Source organism: Curcuma longa, chromosome 14 (assembly GCF_044706935.1).
Source record: "Curcuma longa cultivar G26 ecotype Majalengka, Jawa Barat chromosome 14, ITB_CL_G26_1.1, whole genome shotgun sequence".
NCBI classification, from domain to species: Eukaryota; Viridiplantae; Streptophyta; class Magnoliopsida; order Zingiberales; family Zingiberaceae; genus Curcuma; species Curcuma longa.
This window is the reverse complement of record NC_133874.1, coordinates 9,047,447-9,073,605: the sequence shown is the minus strand read 5'-3', so window position 1 is coordinate 9,073,605 and position 26,159 is coordinate 9,047,447. Positions and strand designations below refer to the sequence as shown.

Below are 26,159 nucleotides of genomic sequence, written 5' to 3'. Positions count from 1 at the left end.
TCATGATTACGGTCTTTAGTGCCTGGGCAAAGTTTGGATTTCCCCCCTTGAATTCTGCTATTTTTCAGACTAGGACTTCTCATGAGGATGTCCGCTTTGGAACTTCTTGTTTAAACGGTATCGTGTAATGTATTAAATCTTTGATAGGAGTAACGTATGAGGGGTCGAATTTTATTTCTCGAACATAATTGAGTTGATTATGATATGATATATTTATTGAAATGGATAAGGATTGAATATCGATGAAGCAGAGACAATACTCTCCCTCATAGTGGTCAACTGCAACTTCTCAATTTACCTCCTCACAGATAGTCATAGGGCCGATCATGTGGGGTCACTGGGATGATGGATTTCACCTTTTGCTGAAGAGGAGTCGAATTTCAATGGATATAATTTTTGACTCAGATATCAAAATGAAATTAAATATGATCGGTTGTTAATCAAAGCTCTTTCAGATACCTTTTATCTCATATCGACTCACTTCGGACACCTTCGACATCGTTTAGTGTCTTTCCGAAGCTCCAAATATATTTTTATTGTTTATAGTAATTTTTTATTTTTAAAATTTTAGAATATTTTTGACCTTTTTTTAAATTAAGATTTGATTTACGGTCAATTTATATGCATGTTTAACCATTTTTAGCTAATTTCTTATTATTGAATAAAATTTTTCTTTTCGACAAAAATCCTAGAGATGGCACCATCGCAGTTTTTCTTCATTTTTCTAATTTATCGTACTTATTTTCTTTGCAATTCTTCTCTAATTTTCTGTCCCCAAAATAATCATTATTCTGTCCGGTATCAATATCATATTAATCAATAGACATTTATCATCTACAATAAGCATCAGATAGCTTTGTCACAATTGTATTATGGAGAAGGCTCATCTCTAATTATCTAGTAGTAGAGGTAATATCTTCTTAAAGATAGTGTTTTACACACCTTAGCATCTTGTGTTCCTAAGGCTACAAATCCAAATGCATCTTTGACATCTAGCTCAATAGAATTATGCGACTACATAAATAGTTCTTGTTCGTGAAACTCGTTGGGCGACTAATCGTTTAGGTCAAGAATGACAAGTTCTTTACATTTTCTCTCTGCCTAATGTTTAACAGCACACTATTATTGCATCTAATAATGGTTTAGATCTACTCCCAACTAAGAGATTCACCTCCTCCATCTTATCTTTTACAAATGTCTCCTTTCCAGAGTAAACTCTTCAACAAAAGGTGGAATTCGCCACCCCAGCAGCTCCACACGGTCAGTCCCACAATCATATGTGAGGAGGTAAATCGAGAAGTTGCAATTGGCCAGGACATTACCTCAGCTTCGCTGAGATTTGACCTTTACCCACTTCAACAAGTCTATTCCATCGTGACCAACTCAACTATGTCTCAGGAGCACCTTTCCAAAGTAAACTCGACTTAGCTCCTTGTGGTATGCTGACAGTGAACTAGAATTTTCTCCCCAATTTGATCAAATAATAATTGTATTACAGTCAAATAATAACTGATAGATCAACTAAATAGTGGTTGATTCTACAATCAATAATGACTAATAACTAGTCAAATAGTGGTTGGTTGTATAGCCAAGCAATGGCCGGTCAACTAGTCAAATATACAAGATTTCTACCTAGATAATGGTTGGTTTCAAGCTAGATTATCTTTTTTTATTTTCAACAAGAATTACCAAAGGCGATCTTTCTCATTCTCAACTGTCTTTGCCCCAACTTACTCAGTTGGCTACAACGAGGGAGGACGACTTCATCAAGATCCAACCCTTGTCTATGTTAATAAATTTGTTTCACAGTAACTAATTTAACTATGCTCCAAAGGCTATAGAAATTATATCATCATCCTATAAGAGGTGTCGGTCATTCATAAACCATATGAGTTGATAATTTATCTACGGATGAAATTTGAACAACAAACAATTTAGACTGGGCATCATCTTATATCTTAGATTTAAAAAAAAAAACCAAATAAATAAGGGCAGAAAAAGAATTAGTTTAAATATCAAATATTACACACATTTTCCCTAAATATTTTCTGAATGGTCCAAAAAGTCTCAATAAGATGACTACTACTTGGACTCAGGATCCCGTCCAAGCACAGTTCTGGCCGCGGCCACTCCCTTGACTCCACGTCGCCCCAGCCACCTTCCTTATGCTCACGTCATCCATTTCGATATTCAGGATTTGTCTCATTCGACCCGCCGTGCACCTCGCGGGCCCCACCGCGTCCAATCGCTACACCGCTCGGTGTCTTCCGGATTCGCAACAACTCTGTTTTATCTTCCGATTTTCGGATCGGTGTTTAAAGAAATAAATAAAATTAAGTACAACGTTGGAGACGGAGTCGAAAGGGAGGAGGGAGAAGGAAAACGATGGAAAATCGAAAGAAAAAACAAAAAAGAGAGAGAGAGAGAGAGAGAGAGAGAGAGGTGATAAAGTGAGAGGAGAGAGCGGCCTGATCGCTTTTACTTTTTTTTTTCTCTTTTGGAATCCGATTTTCGTTGCTTTTCGATCTGCTTTTACTGACGTCTCGTTCATCAAACCGCAAATCCTGCTCTGCAACTCGCCTCTGCGCTCCGGCGTCCGCCATTGCAAGGGCTTGCAAGGTCGGCAGAGAAGGAAGCAGCAGAGGAGGCCGCTTCGTGGAGTGTAGGGGCGGGGACGGGGACGCGCGAGGCTCCTATGACGGCCGAGATCGAGAGGCAAGTGCTCCACCACCATCACTTGCTGCAACCACAGCGCCGCCTGCCTGCCTCCACCTGCGACCTCCACCCGGGCGAGACAGTCACCGGCTTCTGCGCCTCCTGCCTCCGGGAACGCCTCGCCGGCCTGGAGGCGCCGGCCGGCTCCGCCGGCCGCAAGTCCACCTCCGCCCTCCGGTCCGTCTTCCAGAAGGTCTCCTCCGGTGCCGCCCCGGCCGTTGGACCTTCCTTCCTTCGCCGATCCAAGTCCTTCTCCGTCGCCCGTGGCGGCGGAGGTGAAGGGTTCTCGGCCCAGAGGCCGCCCGCGGTGGCCTTTGAGCCGCAGCGGCGGTCCTGCGACGTCCGTGGGCGTAGCACCCTGTGGTCGCTCTTTAACCAGGACGACCACCGACGGGTGGCTGAGAACACTTGCGGCGCGGCCTCCTCTGCCTCCGTTGCTGTCGCCAGCAATGTGATAGCTAGCAAGGTCGAGTGCCGAAACCTAGGGTTTCCTGGTCCCTGCGTCGCCCCTCCCTTCTCCGAGACACGAGAAGAGGAAAATGAGATCACGCCTTCCGATCCCGTGGTGCTGGTGGTCGAAAGCTCGGGGGAGATAAATGAGGAAAGAAACGAGGAAGCGAGAACGACCGAACTGAAGCTAATGAAGGAGCACATAGATCTCGACTCCCAGCAGCAGCAGCAGCAGGCGAAGAAACCTCCATCCAAGGACCTCAAGGAGATCGCCAGCAGCTTCTGGCTGGCGGCCTCCGTCTTCAGCAAAAAGCTCCAGAAGTGGCGGAGAAAACAGAAGCTAAAGAAGCAAGGCGGCGACGCCACAATGCGGGCGGAGAAGCCGCCCACTGCGTCCCGGAGGTTCCGGGACACGCAGTCGGAGGTCGCCGTGGATGCCTCCGGCCGGAGATCGTGCGACACTGACCCCCGCTTCTCGCTGGACGCCGGCCGGATGTCCTTCGACGACCCGAGGTTCTCCTGGGACGAGCCGAGGGCGTCCTGGGACGGCTACCTCATCGGAGGGCGGTCAGTATTCCCTCGTCTACCTCCCATGCTCTCAGTGGTAGAGGACGGCCCAACACAAGCTGTGCAACGATCGGACTATCTGATCCCCGTCGAGGAGGACACCACCGTCCCCGGCGGCTCGTCACAGACTCGGGACTACTACTTGGATTCGTCCAGCCGGCGACGGCGTAGCCTTGACCGGTCGGCCTCTATCCGGGAGCAACCCGTCGAGCCTACCGAGCCCAAACCACTCTCCAACGGGAAGGTATCCCCTGCTGCCGCCATGGATTTCTTCCAGTTCAACCCCAGCACATTGCTCGACCGGGATGCGAAAGACTGGAGCTCAAATTCTCTGAGAGATGACTACTCGGGAAGCTTCGAATCAGCCTTCAAGGACCAAAGAGGTGCTTCTGCCAAGAAATCTCGGAGGTGGAGCAAAGCATGGAACATTTGGGGGCTCATTCAGCGAAGAAGCAGCAGCAGAGGAGAAGCCAATATAGTTGAGAGATCTTTGTCAGAGTCCTGGCCGGAACTTCGATCCAGTAGCTTCAATAACCGGATGCTGCGCTGCAACAGCAGCATAAGCTCTAGGCACTCCTTCAGCGGCAATGCCGGGTATGGGTGCATGAAGAAGAACAATTCCAACTCCGGCAGCCATTATTGTATGGAAAGGAACAGATGCCAGGTATTCTCCGACGCCGAATAGCCGGAGGATTGGAGTTTCTACCAACGGGGGAAGGCAAATGCCTTCCCACTACATGACAAGGCGCATTCTCGGACTGCATTGAGTGTAAGTTTCTCTTCCTCTTGTTCATTTTGTGTCATTTATCAGAAAGATTCATAGAGTTCCTCGTGAAATTTAAGCATGGCAAAGGAGATCAATCTGTCCATTCCTGTTTACTATTCTGTCTCTTTTCCAAATTTCAGCTAGAATTTGATCATTCTACCTTGTGACTTATGAACAAGCCTTCTTTGTTGCAAGTATGCTGTAGATTTTCACTGTAGTAGCCGTCCTGTCCTGCGGGCTTCATGCTGTCCATTTTTCTTTACTGCCATGCCAACTCAATTTGAGCATTTGTCTGTCTTCCTCGAGGATGTAGCTTTCTTGCTCAGCTAATTTTTCCTTGGATGCTTTGACAAAAGCCAGTTGGAAAGAAGTGATTTGAATACTTTAACAAAAGTTGAAATTGACAGCCATACCTCTGCCTCTATTCATGGAATGATGAGGGATCTCTCTCACTCTGTTTGAGAATGATGAGTGTCGCATGCACTTTTTGTTCTCACTAGCTATTTGCTTGGAATTCTCCATTGCTCGTGCCTTACTATCTGTTTTTTTTTATATTTTGTAGATGATCTTGCCTGGTGGGAGAATTTGCTGTCGACGTTGGGGATTATTCTTTGTTGGTTCATGTACCCTAACTGAAGAAATATAACATTTTTGGGGGGATGGTGTCATAGTATGATGAACTTGGTGGCTCTACTACTCCAGGTTTGCTCATTACTGATTGCCAGTGGTTCATCTTTTTTTTTTTTTTTTTCATGTTTGACAGTTTTATGATCGCAGAAGTGGATTGAGAGAACTGTTCTTGCTCTTGAATCAAATGACCAACTTGGGCAGAGAAATCTCAGTGTTTGGTCCTTTTTCTATACTGCTCAACTCATTTCTCTTGCATCTCTAGAATCTTATAATTCCAAGCCTCCTAATTTAAAACACAATTAACAGAAACTATTTGAAAACAATTTATCCATTTGCAAATTTTAAATTAATTTTTATGTTGAGTAACATAATTATATTTTCAATCCAGATGAAACAATTTATTTATAATATAATTTAAAATATACATTTAAGAATGATAATGGATAATTGTTGTCATCTCTATTTATTATATCTTTTATTCTCATTTCCATTTCCATTAGATATTCAATTTTTATCTTCAATTTTCATATCTATCAAAAATCAAATATTCATCTTTATACCTATTAGGATTGAATATTTTTTACATTAATAATTTTTTTATTTCATTTAATTATCATCATTCAATAAAAACATATTAAAATTAGTATATTATATTGAAAAATATTTATGTTAATTTAATAAAAATAAAATAAATATCTATAAATTATGAAAAAAAATTATATTTATTTTTTATTTTTCTTTAATTAATCATCGATAACATGAAAAAAGAAAAAATCATTGATGAAATAAAAAATAATTAATATATATATATATATAAATTAATTTATGAATAATTTTATTATTAATCCATTTCCATACTCATATTTAAAAATTCATATACCTATTTATTTAAATATTTAATCCAATTAAAAAAAAATCTTCTATATTATTTGAATTATTTAATCAAATTTAAAAAAAGAGATCTTCTATAGTATTCTTTTATATTCAAGTTTTATATTTTTTATATTAAAGTAGGATATTAAATCCTTTGTAGAGAAAATTATCATCCCTATATAAGCATTATATGATAACACATTCAGAAAATAAAAATTACTCGGATTTTGATATCTAAAGTTATCAAAGCATAGAAATGAATAGTTTGTTATAAAATTATTAATTACTTGTGTTGATGGCTAGAATCATGCATCCATATTATAATATATATTGCATGTACTAATGGCCAAAATTTAAAATAGGTCAAAAAAACTAATAGTTCGATATGAAATTTATTAATTTTATGTTGATGGCCAAAATCATACATCCTGCATCATAATATAGATTATCATAGAAAACAGTCAAAATAATATATAAAAAAGTGAATCCAATTGACCTTTAAATGATTGAGAAATTGAATTGTTTCATATGAAATTATACATGTTTTTAATTAAGAGTAAAAAATCAATCATATCCAACACAAAAAATTATGCAAAAATATTTCTACCTCAAGTATAAAAAGTAAAAAGTTTGGTGTGGAGTGAATAATTTGATATAAAAGTGTTCATGTTCTCATATAAAAGCAAAAAAAAAAAAAAAAAACTATCAATCCTGTATCCAAACAAAGACTATGTTGTAAGAACATATTTGCAATATATTATGAATTTCACCTTTGATAAATCTAAAAGGTTATAAATAAATAGATTAATATGAAACTTGCCCCTATTAATGACAAAAATTGGAAATCATTTCTCACAAACAATAATCCTGCTTAAAAGAGCACACATTTTAGTGTTGTCACTGTAATCAAACCAACATGGTTGGATAATAACAATCACACAATGCAAGTTAGATAAATACTTAGCACAATCCCTAATTTATACCACTCATTTCACAAACAATCAAAAAGGAATACTTGATCACTTGGATAACACACCTTCAAACTATTTGATGTCACCTAATAGTTGGAAACACAAAATGTTTAAACTTTTCCAAAACTAATTAGTGGCACAGTACATAATAAGTATTTGAATTTGTGAATTAGATCAATACCATATTTTACTATAGGCAGGTAATTAAAAAGTTCTTTCCTATGTAATCTTCTTTGTTTCATTTTACAATAGCCTTCAAATGATGCCCCAGCAAACACACCATAAGGAAACAAACGATTAGATATACATATTAAAACATTCAACTTACCACACAACTTGCACGCAAGTGTTTATTCTACTTGATACTTTGTAGTATGATAATTGCTGATTGCATAGGAAGTCATAGCAGAACCAATCCATATCCTTTTCATGAACATGTTAAATGTCGCTCCTCTTGGGCTTGTTTGAACCGGGAATAATCTGAATAGAAGTACAATCGCATGTCAAATGGAGAAGATCAAATCGTAGCTAAATACTCAAGAATATAGAAACGGGTTAGCATACTATGTCAGCAGAGGGAATCCATTCATTTGTAGCTGGATTCCCCTTGCAAGGTGTCTGTAAGTCTGATGCATCAGGTGCTTGTCCTAGGACAAAACTGCTAGTATTTTTCATTTCTACTTTGATGAAACCTGTACCGGTCTGGAGAACCAGTTCATAGGAACACAATGAGATATTGGCATTAAAAACAATGTATCAATCAGAAATTAGTTCCTGAAAAAGTGAATGAGGAAATCAAATAGGGGATAAAATTTTTTGAAGCAGAATAGTGAAAGTTAACAGTGTTACTATCTGATTTGAGTATACAGAGAAAAAACATAATAGGGAATAAATGTGCTAATGCATAAGAAAGGAGCTCATACTCCATACATAATGCAACATTGTGCCTGCATAAAGGATATATCATGTAAATCTTAATCTCCTTGAGTGAAGAAATCAAGAAACTTAACAGGGGAGTTGCAATTTAGTTCAAAAGAGGAAAGTTAGTATAAGTACATCTAGAGATTATCAACCTTTTTGATGATTTACAACCATGTGAAAGACAAAATAAAGAGTAACCAATAAGATCAAGGGGAAAATCCTAGTTGCAATAGATGCCTGTGGCAGCTTCCTTAACCAAAAAGGCCTACCCCATTGTAATGTAAGAAACAAATAAACTAAAATTCACAGCAAAAATGGGCTAAAATGTGAACGGCATCAACCTGTCTCTTGTTCCTTGTCTTATTTATTTTTAAAAATTCAATTTGTGTGCCCTAAATTCCAATTCCTCGTAAAACCAAAACCAAAGTTTAACAAAAGCCCTTTGTAGTAGTTAATACATCCTAGTTTTGCATTTTCAGGCAAGGATGTGGTTAGGTTCTTTAGGTAACAAGAAGCTCCAAAACTTGCATCCAGTAACGTGGTGTAAGCCTAGAACCAAACAAGGAGGAAGATTTAATCTCGAGGATTACCCTTTAACACTGAACAAATTTAGAGAAACTGAAAGAGGAATTGAACTCAATAGCAAACAATCTTGAAAAAGTTGGTGAATAAAACCGTGCAAAACAAAGTAGAAATAATTTTTTAAATGACTTAATTATAGATTTTCAACTCTATTTCTTCACTCAGTTTTTCAATTTTTTTAGTCTATAAATAGATGTCATATCTAATTTTCCTATCTTGGTCGCCCTCTACCTCTATCTCTTCCCTTAAATCTATCACTTTCTCTCTTTCCCCTTCTACCACAGCCTGTGGTTCCTGAGATCATAACGTAATGTTTGAACAAATTGAGCCGGAGCGGGCGAAAGAGTAATAACAGAGGATTACCGTGTGATGCTCCTTGTCTATACCGTTGAGATCCTTGTAATACTCCGTCTCCACATATTCTTCTTCCACTTCCTGCCCATCGCAGACTAGTTTCTGCAAAGAATTCCAAAAAAAAAAATGGAAGAGATTGGATCCAGAAGACTATTTATTTTCAGTACAAAAGCGAAAGTAAAAGAATATCATCGCAAATCTGAATCGGAGCAAGTAAGAACCAGGGGATCGGCCTCGAGATGGCGGAGCTTGTCGAGCTCGGGAATAGAATCGGGGTCGGAGGAGTGGAGCGCGTCGGCGTAGACGGCGGAGTAGTCGCTCCGGGAGGGTTTGGTGTGGCGCTTTGGGGCGATGCCCTCGAAATAGTTCCTCGTCTCCGCCTCCACCTTCGCCGCCTCCTCCTGCGGCAGGTGGGAGTCGCTCCGATCCGGCCTCGACATCTCTCCCTCGCTCTCTCGGGCCGCCGTTCGATCGATATCGCCGGAAGGAATCACCGAGCCGATGTCGAGACGGGTGATATCTAAGATACGAACAGCCTTTAAAAAATATCTGTAGATAGGGTCAGCAAAAGTTTGGTTTTTTAAAAAAGAAAAATAGTTAAATCTATTTTTTATTTTGAACTTTAAAAATCGATTAAATTAAATTTATCAAACCGTTTTTTATTAAATAAAAAATTAAGATTTTTTATTATATTGATTAAATTTTTATTAAAAAATTCTTCTTATTTTTTATTTTTTAAAAAATGATTACTAAATTAATTATTTTTTATTGATTCAATTTATTCAATTTTAATAATAAAAATCAATCGATTGAGTTTGATTTTTTTTTTAAGTTTATTCAATTTTAATAAATTTGATTCGATAGGCTTTATTTTAATCAATGCTTGTCCTTATCTATAGATGCTAAAAGTCAACAAAGTTGAGGTAATATTTTTTTTCATCGTGATTAATTGTAGTTTCTTAATTTATCTCCTTACAGATGATCATAAGAAGTTGCTTGGGTAACGAATTGAATCTTTTGCTGAAATAAAAGCTCAAAAAGATCAAATTCGCCCTATTGGCATAGTTGGTAGTTTATGGATATTTATAATCTTGGGTTAATTTTCAAAGGATCTATTGGAGGGGTCATTATTTTTATATAAAAATATATTATGACGTCTATAATTTTTAATTTTTTTTTGTTATTTTAAGTACTAAGTTTTTTATCTTCTCTATAGGTAAATCGAGAAGTTACAGTTGACCATTCCGAAGAGGAAATTATCTCGACTTCATCGAGATTCAATCCTTATCCACTACAGTAAATTTGCTCCGTATTAACCAACTCAACTATGTCCTGGAGATAAATTTTTTTATCTTCTCACTTTTAAAATAGGTGGTAAAAAAACAACCCCAACTTTTTTATTTCAAGAATATTTTTATTTCAGTATTATTATAACATATACGAAGATAAATAAATATCCACATGGTAGACCTTAACTCAGTCAATACAAGAATCATGTGGCATGTTTTAGGACTTGATTAACATAAACTTCACGTGATATGTCAACTACCAAGTCATCTCTCTCGAGGAGTCTTCTTAACAAACATCAAATTTTTTTATCTTCCCAATAAAGGTTGATCTCTTGAGGACCTTTTTGTGGAAGTATTCCTAACAAAGGCTGACTCGATAGTCTCTCGGTTTCTCAAACAATCTGACCAACCGAACCAACTCGATTAATTGAGTCACCGACTTCTTGATTTTTCGAACAGTCTGACATGCTGTGTTCTATTATGTTCTTCACGAGTACCTCATATTTATAAAAAACCAAATATATGTTCCAAAAGGGATTCTCGAATTAATTCAACTTTCTTGTATTACTTTTTTTTTATTATCAAAATATTATGATGAGTTAAGTATCAGAGTGGTTTCACTAGAAAACTCTTGGTAAGCCTTTTGATATTTGTGATTCTTCACAAGAATCATCACAATACGAGAAGAAAGTGAAAAGAAAACTTCAACATCATTGCTCTTTTGTTGCGAGAACAATTTCTATTATCACAGTGAAATATCTAGATGACTAGATAGCAACAGTAATAAATATACTATATTAAAAAAAAATCAATTTAACTTGATAAAAATATTTATATATATATTTTTTATAAATTTAGTTAAAATTATCTGAACTTTAATAAAATCACTTAAATATATTTAAAATTATTATAGTAGTAATTTAGTAGTAGTTGAAAATCACTTAATAGTTGTTTAACATTCACAGTAACGACAACGAACTGCTACAATATTTAATGGATTTTAATTTTATAATGATTTTATTTTTTAAAAGTTATGTCGATCAAATTTAAATAATATTAAATAAGTTGATAACTAATTTTTTGATATAAAAATATTCTATATATATTATTTTTTAGTAAGTTGAATTAAAAAACAATTTATTTTAATAAGTTATAACTACACTGTAACTTATACATTATAGCAACTACTTTTGCTACCACAACTCGTACTTTCAATAAAAATATATATAATAGGATTTTATTTTTTATTTTTTTAAAATAAAAAGTACTTTTTAACGATTATAATAATTATGGGTGTTTTTAAAAAATTTTACCCAAATAAGTTGATCAGATTGGACACGGTCCGAGCCCAATCAGCCCATTTAGTTGAAGTGTGAGGTCCATTGGAGTTTGGATTAGGGACATCCGATTCCCTTGCCGTCTTCCCCGCTCCGCTACCTCGTCGCCGCAGAATCCTTCTTCCGCTTCCTTCTCGTTCTATGGCGAAAGGCGGCAGGCTTCCTTCGAATGGTACCTCTCGAACTGTACCTCGACCTTCTTCGCTTCTATCGTTCAGTAGGTTTTCTGGGTCCAAAAGAATAGTTCATATGTGTTTGCAGAAGTTCTGCTCGAGCAGCTGAGAAATGGAACCGCTCAGTTCGAGCTCCTCCCGACGCCGGTTCCCATGCCTGCTCCAGACGTCGGATTTTTTGCTAGGATCGGTTCCTCCTTGTAATTTTATATTTGTTCCAAAGTCCTTTTTATCCGGCATTCCTTTTGTTTAATCGATTACTTTTTTTTTTTTTTTTTTTTTGATTCAAGGGGAGGGGGTGTCTCGCCGGCGACAAAGAAAGTAGAGCGCTACGCAGTTCACAAAGTCACAGGCGACGGTCGGTGCATGTTCCGTGCCCTGGTACAATTTCTTCTTTGGTGATTAACCTTGAAATTTGTTCTTCGTATATCTTTTATGTTAACTATCTTCAGATGCATCGTTTGCGTTTAATTTATGCTATTTTGAGATAATAGTTCCACGATAAATGTCGTCTCTGTAGAGACGCCGGATTAAAAAACTGATACTGCACTGAATGCTGTAGAAGTATGTTGCTTCATGTTATTCTTTATCAAGAAAGCAAACACTTGGATTGTGCATTGACTAGACTTTTTGGATTCCCCATTTTTCATGTCGAAATCTATCTCTAATGCTTACAATTTAATCCCAGATTGAAGCACAGCTGAATGTTTGCTAGCTAAATTTTCTGTTTGTCACACTATGGAAATAATTCATCAGTCATCAACTTATTCTTTTAGGTAAAGGGAATGGCAAATTATAAAGGATTGGCACTTAGCTCAAGACAAGAGAAGGATGATGCAGGTAGTGTGTTGTTTTTCTTGTGGGACGGGATTTATAGTATCTATTTAATGGAAGTTGGACAGCTCTATTATAGCTAAGAATGTTTAATATATTCTCAATGTTCAAGATGTAATGGCAACTGACGCTTCAAAATTTGTTTTGTTTGTTTGCATTTTTATTATATCCTTGTGAGCTGCTCTTCATTTCAACTCTTCCTTTACTTGTATGCTTTTGGTTCTGTTTTCTCCTCAAAATCTTAGCTTGTCATCTTGTATAACTTAATATCTCAAATTATCTAGATGAGTTACGTATGGCAGTCAAAGAGATAATATGTGACAGTGAAACTGAACGACACCAGTATGAGGAAGCACTTATAGCGATCACTGTGGATGAATCATTGAAACGGTGAGTTTATGTGTGCATTTGCTATTATCCTTATTAACAACTTCCTAATTTGTTTTGAGCACTGTCATTTTCAGATACTGTCAACGTATTGGACGATCTGATTTTTGGGGAGGAGAGTCAGAGTTGTTGGTAAATTTACTGAATACCCTTATGTCATTATTCTTACCATGATATAGATAAACATTCAAGGCTACATACATATACAAGGGAAGGAAGTTCTATTTCCAAATTTCTAACTTCATTGTGTTCATTTTGACATATACCTGTTTGTGATCATGTGGGAAATCCCATTCTACTAACTAAAGCCTGACTTTATTCTCAAGTTAGTCTTTGCATTTTGTCTTCTCAATTTGGCTCCTTGATTTAGGTTTCCAATCTCACTCTGGGTCTTCTACTTGACTTGTGAATTTTAGGTTGAAAATGTTCACCACTGTAACTGTGGTAGAGTTTGGAAACTTTTCTATTCTTGGGCATTTTGTTAAAAATTCAATGTTTTTGGAGAAAGAAGGCTCAATCGGACTAAAAACGTAAATCAACGTGTATGAGAGAATTAAAAGTAAAAGGACCACCATATTAAGAACAATATCAAACTTTAGAAGCACGTTGAAATGTTTCAAAACATATTGATGCTAACTAATCTTGTTTGAATGGGTACAAAACTTGCCTTGTGATATACATTGATAAACAATATTGCTCCTTCCAACTCATACCCTTAGTGTACTGTTTCTGTCTTCTCCTCTGATCTATCTGTTAACTTGCAATGTGTGTGTGTATACACACACACAACCATTTAAATGTTGAAATTTCATCTAATATTAAGTTTGTCTTCAGGTATTGTCCAAACTGTGCCAGCAACCCATCATTGTTTATATACCTGAGCATGAAGTAAGTTTCTGATTTGTTAAAGTTATTGGTTCTAGAACCACAGTCAATTCAGAAATTGTAAATGTGCTCTTAATGTTGGTTATGTCCACATTAGTAGATATATGCACTTGTACAACGTAAAATTTTTGATGCATTTTAATTTCTGAATCATTGAACTATTTCAAGGTGATGGCATTAGATAATTCATTAGTTACTGCATCTTCTTCTTAGTCCATATTCTTTGGTTTCTTCCTTTTTGTTTCAGTGTTTGAATGTCAGCTGATGACCTTACTGTTGTGCTGTATATGGATGATGTTCTTTGGGAACTATATACTACAGAATTACTGACTCTGAATGTCATTGGGAAAACTTGTTTAGGAGCTAGTTTTCCTCAAGAATTTGTTTTCTGCCTTAGCGGTTTTATGTTATATGTGCAACACGTGCTGATTAAAGAATAGCCAACCATTATTATGGAATTGAGTCATGTGTCAATGTACTTAGCTTCTACTATGTTCATTTGTCATGATGAAGCACCATTTCGATATTGGTATTGAAATAATGGGATGGATACAACACGTGCTGACCATTTTGATCATGTAAGAATAGCCTACCATTGCAACAAAGCTATAACATGTGTCAATGTACTTAGCTTCTACTATGTTCATTTGTCATGATGAAGAATAGCCTACCATTTGTGTCGTACTATTGGTATTGAAATAACAATTGAAATAATAAAGGATGGATACTTTTCTAATTCGAAGTATGCTTAAATGGGATAGTGTTTTAAAACTCAGTTATAGTCTAAATCATTCAGCTTAGGAATCAACACTGAAGCAACACCAAAACACGGCACTAACGGAACCATGTTGGAAAGCAACCCAAGGTGAGATCTCAATTGACTAACTGTTGACTTGGAAGACCAAATTTGATGGAAACATGAGAATTAAGAACACTGGATTGACTGACTAAAAGAATTGCGAACTGAATGGTAGATTTCTCTGCTTTTGGTTCTTCCTCTTCCTCTTCCTCTCCCGTCCCCCTCCACCAATAAACCAATCAGCAAGGCCTACCCATGCCGATTGGCACCATGTATTGGCATAGGTTGACACCAAGACAAAACCTTTGGTTCAATGATGAAACTGCATTTTAAAACCTTGGTTGAGATTTAGAAATCTTGTCCTTTGTAAACTTCTAACATGTAACAAGCTCTATATAGCCAAAATCTAGTTTAACTAACCTACACAGGTTTCACACTTAACAAATTGATACCTTGCCTGTCATTTGGCCAACGATGCCCGAAGCCTATGCTGTTAGTTCCAGCCATTCAATGCACTATGAACAACTTAGTTCTGAGGAAATCAGCATTGTCAATCTATTTAGTACTTTTGTGTGATATTTCTTTACTTGATTGTCATAAATCTCTGTGAAAATGAAAAAGTAAATTATTTCATTGTTTGGGATTAAGATATTGTCTAATACATGATGTTCTTCATTCTTTTGCTTCTATGATTTTGCACCTATTTCGGTCCAAAATATCCTAGTATGTTAAGAAAGCTATAGTTTTAACTGAAGAATGTTATTGATCTACTGCAGCATACACATGGAGGAAGGGCCGGTGGATTTATTCCTATAGCTGAATACGGATCTGAATTTAGCAAGAAATCGAGAAAAGGAAAGCAGAGGGAACCCGTTAGATTATTATACAGTGGTGGGAATCATTATGATTTACTGGTTTGATAGTTCAGAGTTGCCCAAGTTATTTCTTTCTTCGCTGCTGATTGACCTGAAAGAGTATAGAACTTCGACAGTATGCTGCTAGAAAATTTACAAAGGGCTTTGATGTGATGAACATCTAACAAAGTTTTAGTGGCTGAGAAATCATTTGAATGTATTTTTGGGCTGTTAAACATCACCAAATTCCTTCTAGTTTTCTGCCATGAATTTGGAGAAGGTTCATAGAAGATTGTAAGCGAATAATGTATTTGTTATGTTCATGCTTGTGAAATACATTATGTTTTTTCCACCAGATAGTCATTGTGTTCGTCAATTTTTGCTGTTTGGATTTATATTTTTTTGCTTTCGGTTTATATTTGAATTAAATTTGGCGATAAGTTAGGTTCTGATCGCTGTGTTTTTCTGAAGTTTCTCATTCTGATTCTTATCTTGGATTTTGGTTCATATGCTGTTGGATCTGTTTGATTGCTGCCTTCTTGTAAGACTTCGATAGGATTCCGTAGTTGACCCGCTGCTTTTGGTAAGACTTTAATTTAACAATCGATTAAATTAAATTTATCAAACCGTCAATTTATTCGATTTTAATAATAAAAATCAATCGACTGAGTTTGGTCATTTTTTATAAGTTTATTCGATTTTAATAAATTTGATTTGACAGGCTCGATTTTAATCAATGCTTGTCCTTAGTACATATATGGATATTTATAATCTTTGGGTCAATTTTGAACGGATTTGAGATCCACTCGACTCTCGAGGGGTCATTAAGACTTCATTTTCATATGAAAATATTATGAACTTCACGTGATATGTCGACTGCCAAGTCAATCTCGCTCGAGGAATCTTCCCCACAAATGTTAATTTTCCATCTTGCCAACCATCTCTCGACGAGTCTTATCAATATAGCTATATTGATCTTTCCGTAGAAACTTATCTAACAAGGCTGATTCGCTAATCTCTCAATTTCTCGAACAATCTGACCTACCGAATCGACTTGACCAATTGAGTCGCTGACTTCTCAATTTACCAAAGTCTGACATGTTGTGTTTCGCAAGTACCTCACGTTTATAAAAGACCAAATATATGCTCCAAGCATAGTGGTGTAAACAAGTTAAGCTACTCGCGAGCTATTCGAGTGTCGATTTAAAAAAAAAATCGTTTGAATTCATTCAATTAAGTTAACGAGCCGAGTTCGATCCTGATTTCGAGCTCGAAAATATTATTAAGACGAGCTCGAGCTTAACAGTACTTGGTTTGTGAGCTTGCGAACATGTTAGTTTAAGGTTTCACGAACGTGTTCGTCAAGAGTTTCGCGAACGTGTGTGTATATATATATATATATACATGAATTATAAATATTATATATTAACGAGTCAAGCTCGAATTAAGCTCGTTTAACTTTTTAAATAAATTATTTTTGAACCAAGTTCAAACTAAACTCGTTTAATTTTAAAATAAGTCATTTTTGAATCGAGCTCGAGTCGTTCGCGAACTATTTAATTTCATTACGAGTCGAACTCGAGCTTAAGAATTAAAGCTTAAATCGAACTCGAACGTAGGGAAAATGAATCAAGCTCGAACTCGAGCCTTTTATTGTTCAGCTCGGTTCGGTTTAATTACACCCCTATCCGCACAAAAAGGATTCTCAAATTAACTCAACTTTCTCATATTATTTTTTCTTTATAATCAAAATATCAAGATGAGGCATCAGAGTGGTTTATTTGAGGAACTCTTGATGAACCTTTGATATTTATTACTTCACATAAATCATCACATTATGAGAAAAAGTGAAGAGAAAATTTCGACATCATCGCTAAAGGATTTCTATTATCACGATGAAATATCTAGATAACAATAGTAACACATATACTATATTAAAAAATCAATTTAATTTGATAAAAAAAATTTTATATAAACTTAATTAAAATTATCTGAACTTTAATAAAATCACTTAAATATATTTAAAATTATTATAGTAGTAATTTAGTAGCAGTTGAAAATCAGTTAACTTAATAGTTGTTTAGCATTCAAAGCAACGACAACGACCTGCTACGATATTTAATGGATTTTAATATTATAATAATTTTATTTTTTAAAAGTCATGTCGATCAAATTTAAATAATATTAAATAAGTTAATAAAAATAATTTTTTGATAAAAAATATAAAATTTGTTTAGTAAGTTGACTTAAAAAATAATTTATTTTAAAGCAACTACTTTTGCTACAACCAATCGTACTTTTAATAAAAATATATATAATAGGATATTATTTTTTTATTTTTTTTAAAAATAAAAAGTACTTTTTAACGATTATAATAATTAGGGGTGTTTTTTATAATTTTTACCCGTATAAGCCGTCTTCCCCGCTCCGCTACCTCAGTCGCCGCAGAATCCTTCTTCCGATTCCTTCTCATTATATGGCAGCGAAAGGCGGAAGGCTTCCTTCGAATGGTACCTCTCGAACTGTATCTCGACCTTCTTCGCTTCTATCGTTCAGTAGGTTTTCTGGGTCCAAAAGAATCGTTCATATGAGTTTGCAGGAGTTCTCCTTGAGCAGCTGAGAAATGGAACCGCTCAGTTCGAGCTCCTCCCTTCGCCGGTTCCCATGCCTGCTTCCGACGTCCGATTTTTTGCTAGGACCGCTTCCACCTTGTACTTTTATATTTGTTCCAAAGTCCTTTTTATCCGGAATTCACTAAAGGGCATTCCTTTTGTATAATCGATTTCTTTTATTTTCTTTTTTTTTTAATTTTGGATTCAAGGGGACGGGGTGTCTCGCCGGCGACACTGGATTCAAGGGGAGGGGGTGTCTCGCGGGCGACAAAGAAAGTAGAGAGCTACGAAGTTATCAAAATCACAGGCGACGGTCGGTGCATGTTCCGTGCCCTGGTACAATTTCTTCTTTGTTGATTACCCTTGAAATTTGTTCTTCATATTTCTATTATGTTAACTGTTCCGGTTGAAACTGGCGGCTGGACAAGTCACCGGACCTTCCCTGTCGTCGGCGTGGAACAGGAAGATGGGTTGAGTGCGGTAAGACCTCTAAGACCTGCGAACACAAGGAACGTGAGTAAGAAAGCCAGGGGGTGTCCTGGCGCGACCACTCCGACGCTCAAGTCAAGTACGGCGATATAAAGAAGAAGATGAACAGTATATGAGGAGCTTGAGCGTAAGAGAAGAGTATAAGTTGAAGAAGTTACCTGTGGAGGAGGGAGTGGTCGTTTTAAGGGGAGATGAGCGTGTATACCTGTCACGTCATCATTTAAGGAACGTCCCATCATGATTAATGAAGTGTCAGGGACAATCGAGTTCCCTGTCCCATCGCCGGTAAGTAGTCATCTTGTCATGGCCCATGCGGGTGTCAGAAGGATGGCGATAATAAATGGGGGTGTGGGCTTGTCAGAGTCATGATGGGATATGCCAGGGCACTGTGGGGCGATCCGACGATTCGGCTTGATGGGAGGTTTGAAGGGCAAGGGCGGTGGCCGGCTGGCGATCCGGCCACTCAGTGACTCGGCAGCGCACCACGCATAGCAGACGGAGCAGCGCAGAGCAGGGCACGCAGAGCCTGCGACGGTGCCTCTGGCACATGCGTGGCTCGAGCAGACAGCGCACCACGCATAGCAGACGGAGCAGTGCAGAGTAGGGCACGCAGAGCCTGCGACGGTGCCTCTGGCACATGCGTGGCTCGAGCAGACAGCGCACCACGCATAGCAGACGGAGCAGTGCAGAGCAGGGCAGGACATGGAATGGGGACATGGTCGAATGAGGACATGACCGAATGGGGACATGGCCGAATGAGGACATGGCCGAATGAGGACATGACCGAATGGGGACATGGCCGAATGGAGATATGGCCGAATGAAGATATGGCCGAATGGAGATATGGTCGAATGAGGTCATGACCGAATGGAGGATTCGGCCGAATGGAGACATGGCCGAATGAGGACATGGCCGAATGGGGACATGGCCGAATGATGGCCGAATGAGGTCATGGCCGAATGGAGGATTGGCGGCCGAATGGAGACATGGCCGAATGAGGACATGGCCGAATGGCATGGCCGAATGGAGGATTCGGTCGAATGGCCCGAATGAGGACATGGCCGAATGAGGACAATGAGATGTCATTCAATGGCTTCCTCGAACGAGTAGACAGAGAGCACTTGGTCAATCAAGCCTAAAGATGCCGCCGATGGGCCTTTGGGTGAGACCAGGATCAGACTCGAATAGAACCAAGGGGACCCCATGGGTTATTCCCGTAACATAAGCCTCTCCGCTAGTCTAGTCGAATGGAGCATAAGTCGAACTGACTAGATTGAGTCGTTACTCGAGTCTGATCTACATCAAAGTCTGGTTTAGCGACTCGAATAGCTGGGTAGTTATGCTGAGTGGAGAAGTGGTGATCAGCGAAGGACACGTGGCGGTATGGCGGTGAGCTCACGTGGAGAGAGGCAAGTCCTAGTCCAAATCAGAGTCTGGCATGGGTGGTTGAGAGGCCTCGGATGAGTGGCTGAGAGCTTGGATGAGTGGCTGAGAGCCTGGATGAGTGGCTGAGAAGCCTCGGATGAGTGGCTGAGAAGCCTCGGATGAATGACTGAAAGCCTTGGATGAATGGATGAGAGCCTTGGATGAATGGTTGAGAAGCCTTGGATGAATGGCTGAGAAGCCTCGGATGAATGACTGAGAGCCTCGGATGAATGGCTGAGAGCCTGGATGAGTGGCTGAGAAGCCTCAGATGAGTGGCTGAGAAGCCTCGGATGAATAACTGAAAGTCTTGGATGAATGATTGAGAAGCCTTGGATGAATGGCTGAGAAGCCTCGGATGAGTGGCTGAGAAGCCTCGGATGAATGGCTGAGAGCCTTGGATGAATGGCTGAGAAGCCTTGGATGAGTGAGGCCGCAGAGAGGCTGAACCCTAAAAAGGGCAATTGTCGATGGCGCAGGTCCGAGACCTGAATTAGCTCGATCCACGACTATGTCCGAGTCGGGAGAGTAGTGTCGATGGCGTAGGTCCGAGACCTAAGTATTGTCGATGGCGTAGGTCCGAGACCTAAATATTGTCGATGGCGTAGGTCCGAGACCTAAGTAAAGTCGATGGAGTAGGTCCGAGACCTAAATAATGTCGATGGAATAGGTCCGAGACCTAATTATTATCGATGGAGTAGGTCCGAGACCTAAATAATGTCTATGGAGTAGGTCCGAGACCTAATTATTGTCGATGGAGTAGGTCCGAGACCTAAATAATGTCGATGGAGTAGGTCCGAGACCTAATTATTGTCGATGGAGTAGGTCCGAGACCTAATTAATGTCGATGGAGTAGGTCCGAGACCTAGGTTGGCTCGATCCGCGACTACGTTCGAGTCGGGAGAGTATTGGGAATGGCTGAAGAGCCTTGGCGCGGGGCGGGCCTGCGGAAGTATCCTTATTATTCAAGTGTAGGAAAGTAAAGTACATACCATGACACTTAGTGTTCTTGAACCGCTAAATGCGGTAAGGCCGGAGATGTGTAGCGTTCCATGGCCTGATTGAGTCCTTGCCATCTGCATCGGCTTGAGATGCGTAGCGTCGATGTAGGGCCGGGCCTGGACCTAAGCCTGGTGGGCCGGGGCCTGGTGGGTCGGGGCCGGATGGGCTTGAGCCTGAGGGACCTGGGCCTGTGGGCCTGGCTCTGGTGGGCCTGGCTTTGGTGGGCTTCTGCAGATTCGAACAGCCTGTGGACCGGCGCCGGCGGAGCTTCCGCGGAAAGGGAGGGAAGTCGTGAAGGAGAGGCCGGCGCTTCCGGCTGCTGTCTGGAGAGCGCTAGGACGGGAGAGGCCACCGTCCTGTCAAAATCTTCCTGCGTCATAGTGAGGGGAGGAGGTCGATGAGGATCGTCCATTGGCGTTTCAAATCCGGACGTTGAAGTGTTCCCACAGACGGCGCCAAAATATATTCCGGTTGAAACTGACTGCTGGACAAGTCACCGGACCTTCCCCGTCGTCGGCGTGGAACAGGAAGATGGGTTGAGTGCGGTAAGACCTCCAAGACCTGCGAACACAAGGAACGTGAGTAGGAAAGCCAGGGGGTGTCCTGGCGCGACCACTCCGACGCTCAAGTCAAGTACGGCGATATAAAGAAGAAGATGAACAGTATATGAGGAGCTTGAGCGTAAGAGAAGAGTATAAGTTGAAGAAGTTACCTGTGGAGGAGGGAGTGGTCGTTTTAAGGGGAGATGAGCGTGTATACCTGTCACGTCATCATTTAAGGAAGGTCCCATCATGATTAATGAAGTGTCAGGGACAATCGAGTTCCCTGTCCCATCGCCGGTAAGTAGTCATCTTGTCATGGCCCATGCGGGTGTCAGAAGGATGGCGATAATAAATGGGGGTGTGGGCTTGTCAGAGTCATGATGGGATATGCCAGGGCACTGTGGGGCGATCCGACGATTCGGCTTGATGGGAGGTTTGAAGGGCAAGGGCGGTGGTCGCCTGAGCGATCCGGCCACTCAGTGACTCGGCAGCGCACCACGCATAGCAGACGGAGCAGCGCAGAGCAGGGCACGCAGAGCCTGCGACGGTGCCTCTGGCACATGCGTGGCTCGAGCAGACAGCGCACCACGCATAGCAGACGGAGCAGTGCAAAGCAGGGCACGCAGAGCCTGCGACGGTGCCTCTGGCACATGCGTGGCTCGAGCAGACAGCGCACCACGCATAGCAGACGGAGCAGTGCAGAGCAGGGCAGGACATGACCGAATGGGGACATGGCCGAATGAGGACATGACCGAATGGAGATATGGCCGAATGGGACATGGCATGGCCGAATGAGGACATGGAATCGAATGGAGATATGGCCGAATGAGGTCATGACCGAATGGAGGATTCGGCCGAATGGAGACATGGCCGAATGAGGACATGGGCGAATGGGGATGAGATGGCCGAATGAGGTCATGGCCGAATGGAGGATTCGGCCGAATGGAGACATGGCCGAATGGAGACATGGCCGAATGGGGACATGGCCGAATGAGGTCATGGCCGAATGGAGGACATGGCCGAATGAGACATGGCCGAATGAGGACATGGCCGAATGGTGACATGGCCGAATGAGGACATGGCCGAATGAGGACATGGCCGAATGGGGACATGGCCGAATGAGACATGGCCGAATGGAGGATTCGGCCGAATGAGATGTCATTCAATGGCTTCCTCGAACGAGTAGACAGAGAGAGCACTTGGTCAATCAAGCCTAAAGATGCCGCCGATGGGCCTTTGGGTGAGACCAGGATCAGACTCGAGTAGAACCAGGGGACCCCATGGGTTATTCCCGTAACATTAACTATCTTCATATGCATCGTTTGCGTTTAATTTATGCTATTTTGAGATAATAGTTCCACGATAAATGTCGTCTCTGTGGAGACGCCGGATTAAAAAACTGATGCTGCACTGACTGCTGTAGAAGTATGTTGCTTCATGTTATTCGTTATCAAGAAAGCAAACGCTTGGATTGTGCATTGACTAGACTTTTTTGGATTCCCCATTTTTCATGTCGAAATCTATCTCTAATGCTTAAAATTTAATCCCAGATTGAAGCACAGCTGAATGTTTGCTAGCTAAATTTTCTGTTTGTCGCACTATGGAAATGATTCATCAGTCATCAACTTATTCTTTTAGGCAAAGGGAATGGCAAATCATAAAGGATTGGCACTTAGCTCAAGACAAGAGGAGGAGGATGCAGGTAGTGTGTTATTTTTCTTGTGGGACGGGATTTATATTATCTATTTAATGGAAGTTGGATAGCTCTATTATAGATAAGAATGTTTAATATATTTTCAATGTTCAAGATGTAATGGCAACTGATGCTTCAAAATTTGTTTTGTTTGTTTGCATTTTTATTATATCCTTGTGAGTTGCTCTTCATTTCAACTCTTCCTTTACTTGCATGCTGTTGGTTCTGTTTTCTACTCAAAATCTTAGCTTGTCATCTTGTATAACTTAATATCTCAAATTATCTAGATGAGTTACGTATGGCAGTCAAAAAGATAATATGTAGCAGTGAAACTGAATGGCACAAGTATGAGGAAGCATTTAAAGCGATCACTGTGGATGTATCATTGACACAGTGAGTCTATGTGTGCATTTGCTATTATCCTTATTAACAACTTCCTAATTTGTTTTGAGCACTGTCATTTTCAGATACTGTCAACGTATTAGAGAATCTGATTTTTTGGGAGGAAAGTCAGAGTTGATGGTAAATTTACTGAATACCCATATGTCATTATTCTTACCATGATATAGATAAACATTCAAGGCTACATACATATACAAGGGAAGGAAGTCCTATTTCCAAATTTCTAACTTCATTGTGTTCATTTTGACATATACCTGTTTGTGATCCTGTGGGAAATCCCATTCTACTAACTAAAGCCTGACTTTATTCTCAAGTTAGTCTTTGCATTTTGTCTTCTCAATTTGGCTACTCGATTTAGGTTTCCAATCTCAATCTGGGTCTTCTACTTGACTTGTGAATTTTAGGTTGAAAATGTTCACCACTGTAACTATGGTAGAGTTTGGAAACTTTTCTATTCTTGGGCATTTTGTTAAAAATTCAATGTTTTTGGAGAAAGAAGGCTCAATCGGACTAAAAACTTAAATCAACATGTATGAGAGAATTAAAAGTAGAAGGGCCACCATATTAAGAACAATATGAAACTTTAGAAGCACGTTGAAATGTTTCAAAACATATTGATGCTAACTAATCTTGTTTGAATGGGTACAAAACTTGCCTTGTGATATACATTAATAAACAATATTGCTCCTTCCAACTCATACCCTTAGCGTACTGTTTCTGTCCTCTCCTCTGGTCTATCTGTTAACTTGCAATGTGTATATATATAACCATTTAAATGTTGAAATTTCATCTAATATTAAGTTTGTCTTCAGGTATTGTCCAAACTGTACCAGCAACCCATCATTGTTTATAAACCTGAGCATGAAGTAAGTTTCTGATTTGTTAAAGTTATTGGTTCTAGAACCACAGTCAATTCAAAAATTATAAATGCGCTCTTAATGTTGGTTATGTCCACATTAGTAGATATATGCATTTGTACAACGTAAAATTTCTGATGCATTTTAATTTCTGAATCATTGAACTATTTCAAGGTGATGGCATTAGATAATTCATTAGTTACTGCATCTTCTTCTTAGACCATATTCCTTGGTTTTTTCCTTTTTGTTTCAGTGTTTGAATGTCAGCTGATGACCTTGCCGTTGTGCTGTAGATGGATGATGTTCTTCGGGAACTATATACTACAGAATTATTGACTCTGAATGTCATTGGGAAAACTTGTTTAGGAGCTAGTTTTCCTCAAGAATTTATTTTATGCCTTATGGTTTTATGTTATATCTGCAACACGTGCTGATTGAAGAATAGCCTACCATTACATGTGTTTTCAATGTACTTAGCTTCTACTATGTTCATTTGTCATGATGAAGCACCATTTCGACATTGGTATTGAAATAATAATGGATGGATACTTTTTTAATTCAAAGTATGCTTAAATGGGATAGTGTTTTAAAACTCAGTTATAGTCTAAATCATTCAGCTTAGCAATCAACACTGAAGCAACACCAAAACATGGCACTAACAGAACCATGTTGGAAAGCAACCCAAGGCGAGATCTCAACTGACTAACTGTTGACTTGGAAGACCAAATTTGATGGAAACATGAGAATTAAGAACACTGAGTTGACTGACTAAAAGAATTGCGAACTGAATGGTAGATTTCTTCTGCTTTTGGTTCTTCCTCTTCCTCTCCTGTCCGGCTGTCCCCCTCCACCAATAAACCAATCAGCAAGGCCTACCCATGCCTATTGACACCAAGACAAAACCTTTGGTTCAATGATGAAACTGCATTTTGAAACCTTGGTTGAGATTTAGAAATCTTGTCCTCTGTAAACTTCTAATATGTAAGAAGCTCTATATAGCCAAAATCTAGTTTAACTAACCTACACAGGTTTCACACTTAACAAATTGATACCTTGTTTGTCGTTGGTCGTTTGGCCAACGATGCCCGAAGCCTATGCCTGTTAGTTCCAGCCATTCAATGCACTATGAACAACTTAGTTCTGAGGAAATCAACATTGTCAATCTATTTAGTACTTTTGTGTGATATTTCTTTACTTGATTGTCATAAATCTCTGTGAAAATGAAAAAGTAAATTATTTCATTGTTTGAGATTAAGACATTGTCTAATACATGATGTTCTTCATTTTGTTTCTTCTATGATTTTGCACCTTTTCCGGTCCAAAATATCCTAGTATGTTAAGAAAGCTATAGTTTTAACTGAAGAATGTTATTGATGCAGCATACACATGGAGGAAGGGGTGGCGGATTTATTCCTATAGAGGAATACGGATCTGAATTTAGCAAGAAATTGTGGATACGAAAGCAAAGGGAACCCATTAGATTATTATTCAGTGGTGGGAATCATTATGATTTACTGGTTTGATAGTTCAGAGTTGCCCAAGTTATTTCTTTCTTCGCTGCTGCTAGAAAATTACAAAGTGCTTTGATGTGATGAACGTCTAATAAAATATTAATGGCTGAGAAATCATTTGAATGTATTTTTGGGCTGTTAAACATCACCAAATTTCTTCTAGTTTTCTGCCATGAATTTGGAGAACGATCATAGAAGATAGTAAGCGAATAATGTATTTGTTATGTTGATGTTTGTGAAAT

At 39.2% G+C, this 26,159-nt stretch overlaps 4 protein-coding genes across 4 annotated transcripts; 3 read left to right on the top strand and 1 right to left on the bottom strand.

The window, feature by feature from the left end:
- The first annotated feature begins 2,633 nt into the window (after positions 1–2,633).
- On the top strand, positions 2,634–4,491 carry LOC141845419 (protein OCTOPUS-like). The gene has a single exon (XM_074733477.1). The coding sequence runs from the start codon at positions 2,696–2,698 to the stop codon at positions 4,415–4,417; it is 1,722 nt and encodes a 573-aa protein (XP_074589578.1). The 5' UTR covers positions 2,634–2,695; the 3' UTR covers positions 4,418–4,491.
- Positions 4,492–7,173: 2,682 nt separating this feature from the next.
- Positions 7,174–9,346, bottom strand: LOC141845175 (uncharacterized). Its single transcript, XM_074733232.1, has 4 exons — positions 9,051–9,346; positions 8,839–8,931; positions 7,537–7,674; positions 7,174–7,452 (listed from the first exon to the last, which is right to left on the bottom strand). The coding sequence occupies exons 1-4, from the start codon at positions 9,267–9,269 to the stop codon at positions 7,411–7,413; spliced, it is 492 nt and encodes a 163-aa protein (XP_074589333.1). The 5' UTR covers positions 9,270–9,346; the 3' UTR covers positions 7,174–7,410.
- Positions 9,347–11,547: 2,201 nt separating this feature from the next.
- LOC141845252 (OVARIAN TUMOR DOMAIN-containing deubiquitinating enzyme 3-like) lies at positions 11,548–15,732 on the top strand. Its single transcript, XM_074733318.1, has 8 exons — positions 11,548–11,627; positions 11,717–11,828; positions 11,919–12,009; positions 12,405–12,468; positions 12,747–12,852; positions 12,927–12,981; positions 13,684–13,737; positions 15,310–15,732. The coding sequence occupies exons 1-8, from the start codon at positions 11,597–11,599 to the stop codon at positions 15,451–15,453; spliced, it is 657 nt and encodes a 218-aa protein (XP_074589419.1). The 5' UTR covers positions 11,548–11,596; the 3' UTR covers positions 15,454–15,732.
- Positions 15,733–17,813: 2,081 nt separating this feature from the next.
- LOC141845250 (OVARIAN TUMOR DOMAIN-containing deubiquitinating enzyme 3-like) lies at positions 17,814–26,044 on the top strand. The gene is made up of 8 exons (XM_074733316.1): positions 17,814–17,897; positions 17,987–18,098; positions 18,209–18,335; positions 23,093–23,156; positions 23,435–23,540; positions 23,615–23,669; positions 24,362–24,415; positions 25,786–26,044. Exons 1-8 carry the CDS (start codon positions 17,864–17,866, stop codon positions 25,927–25,929), a joined length of 696 nt encoding a protein of 231 aa, XP_074589417.1. The 5' UTR covers positions 17,814–17,863; the 3' UTR covers positions 25,930–26,044.
- The last annotated feature ends 115 nt before the right edge of the window (positions 26,045–26,159 follow it).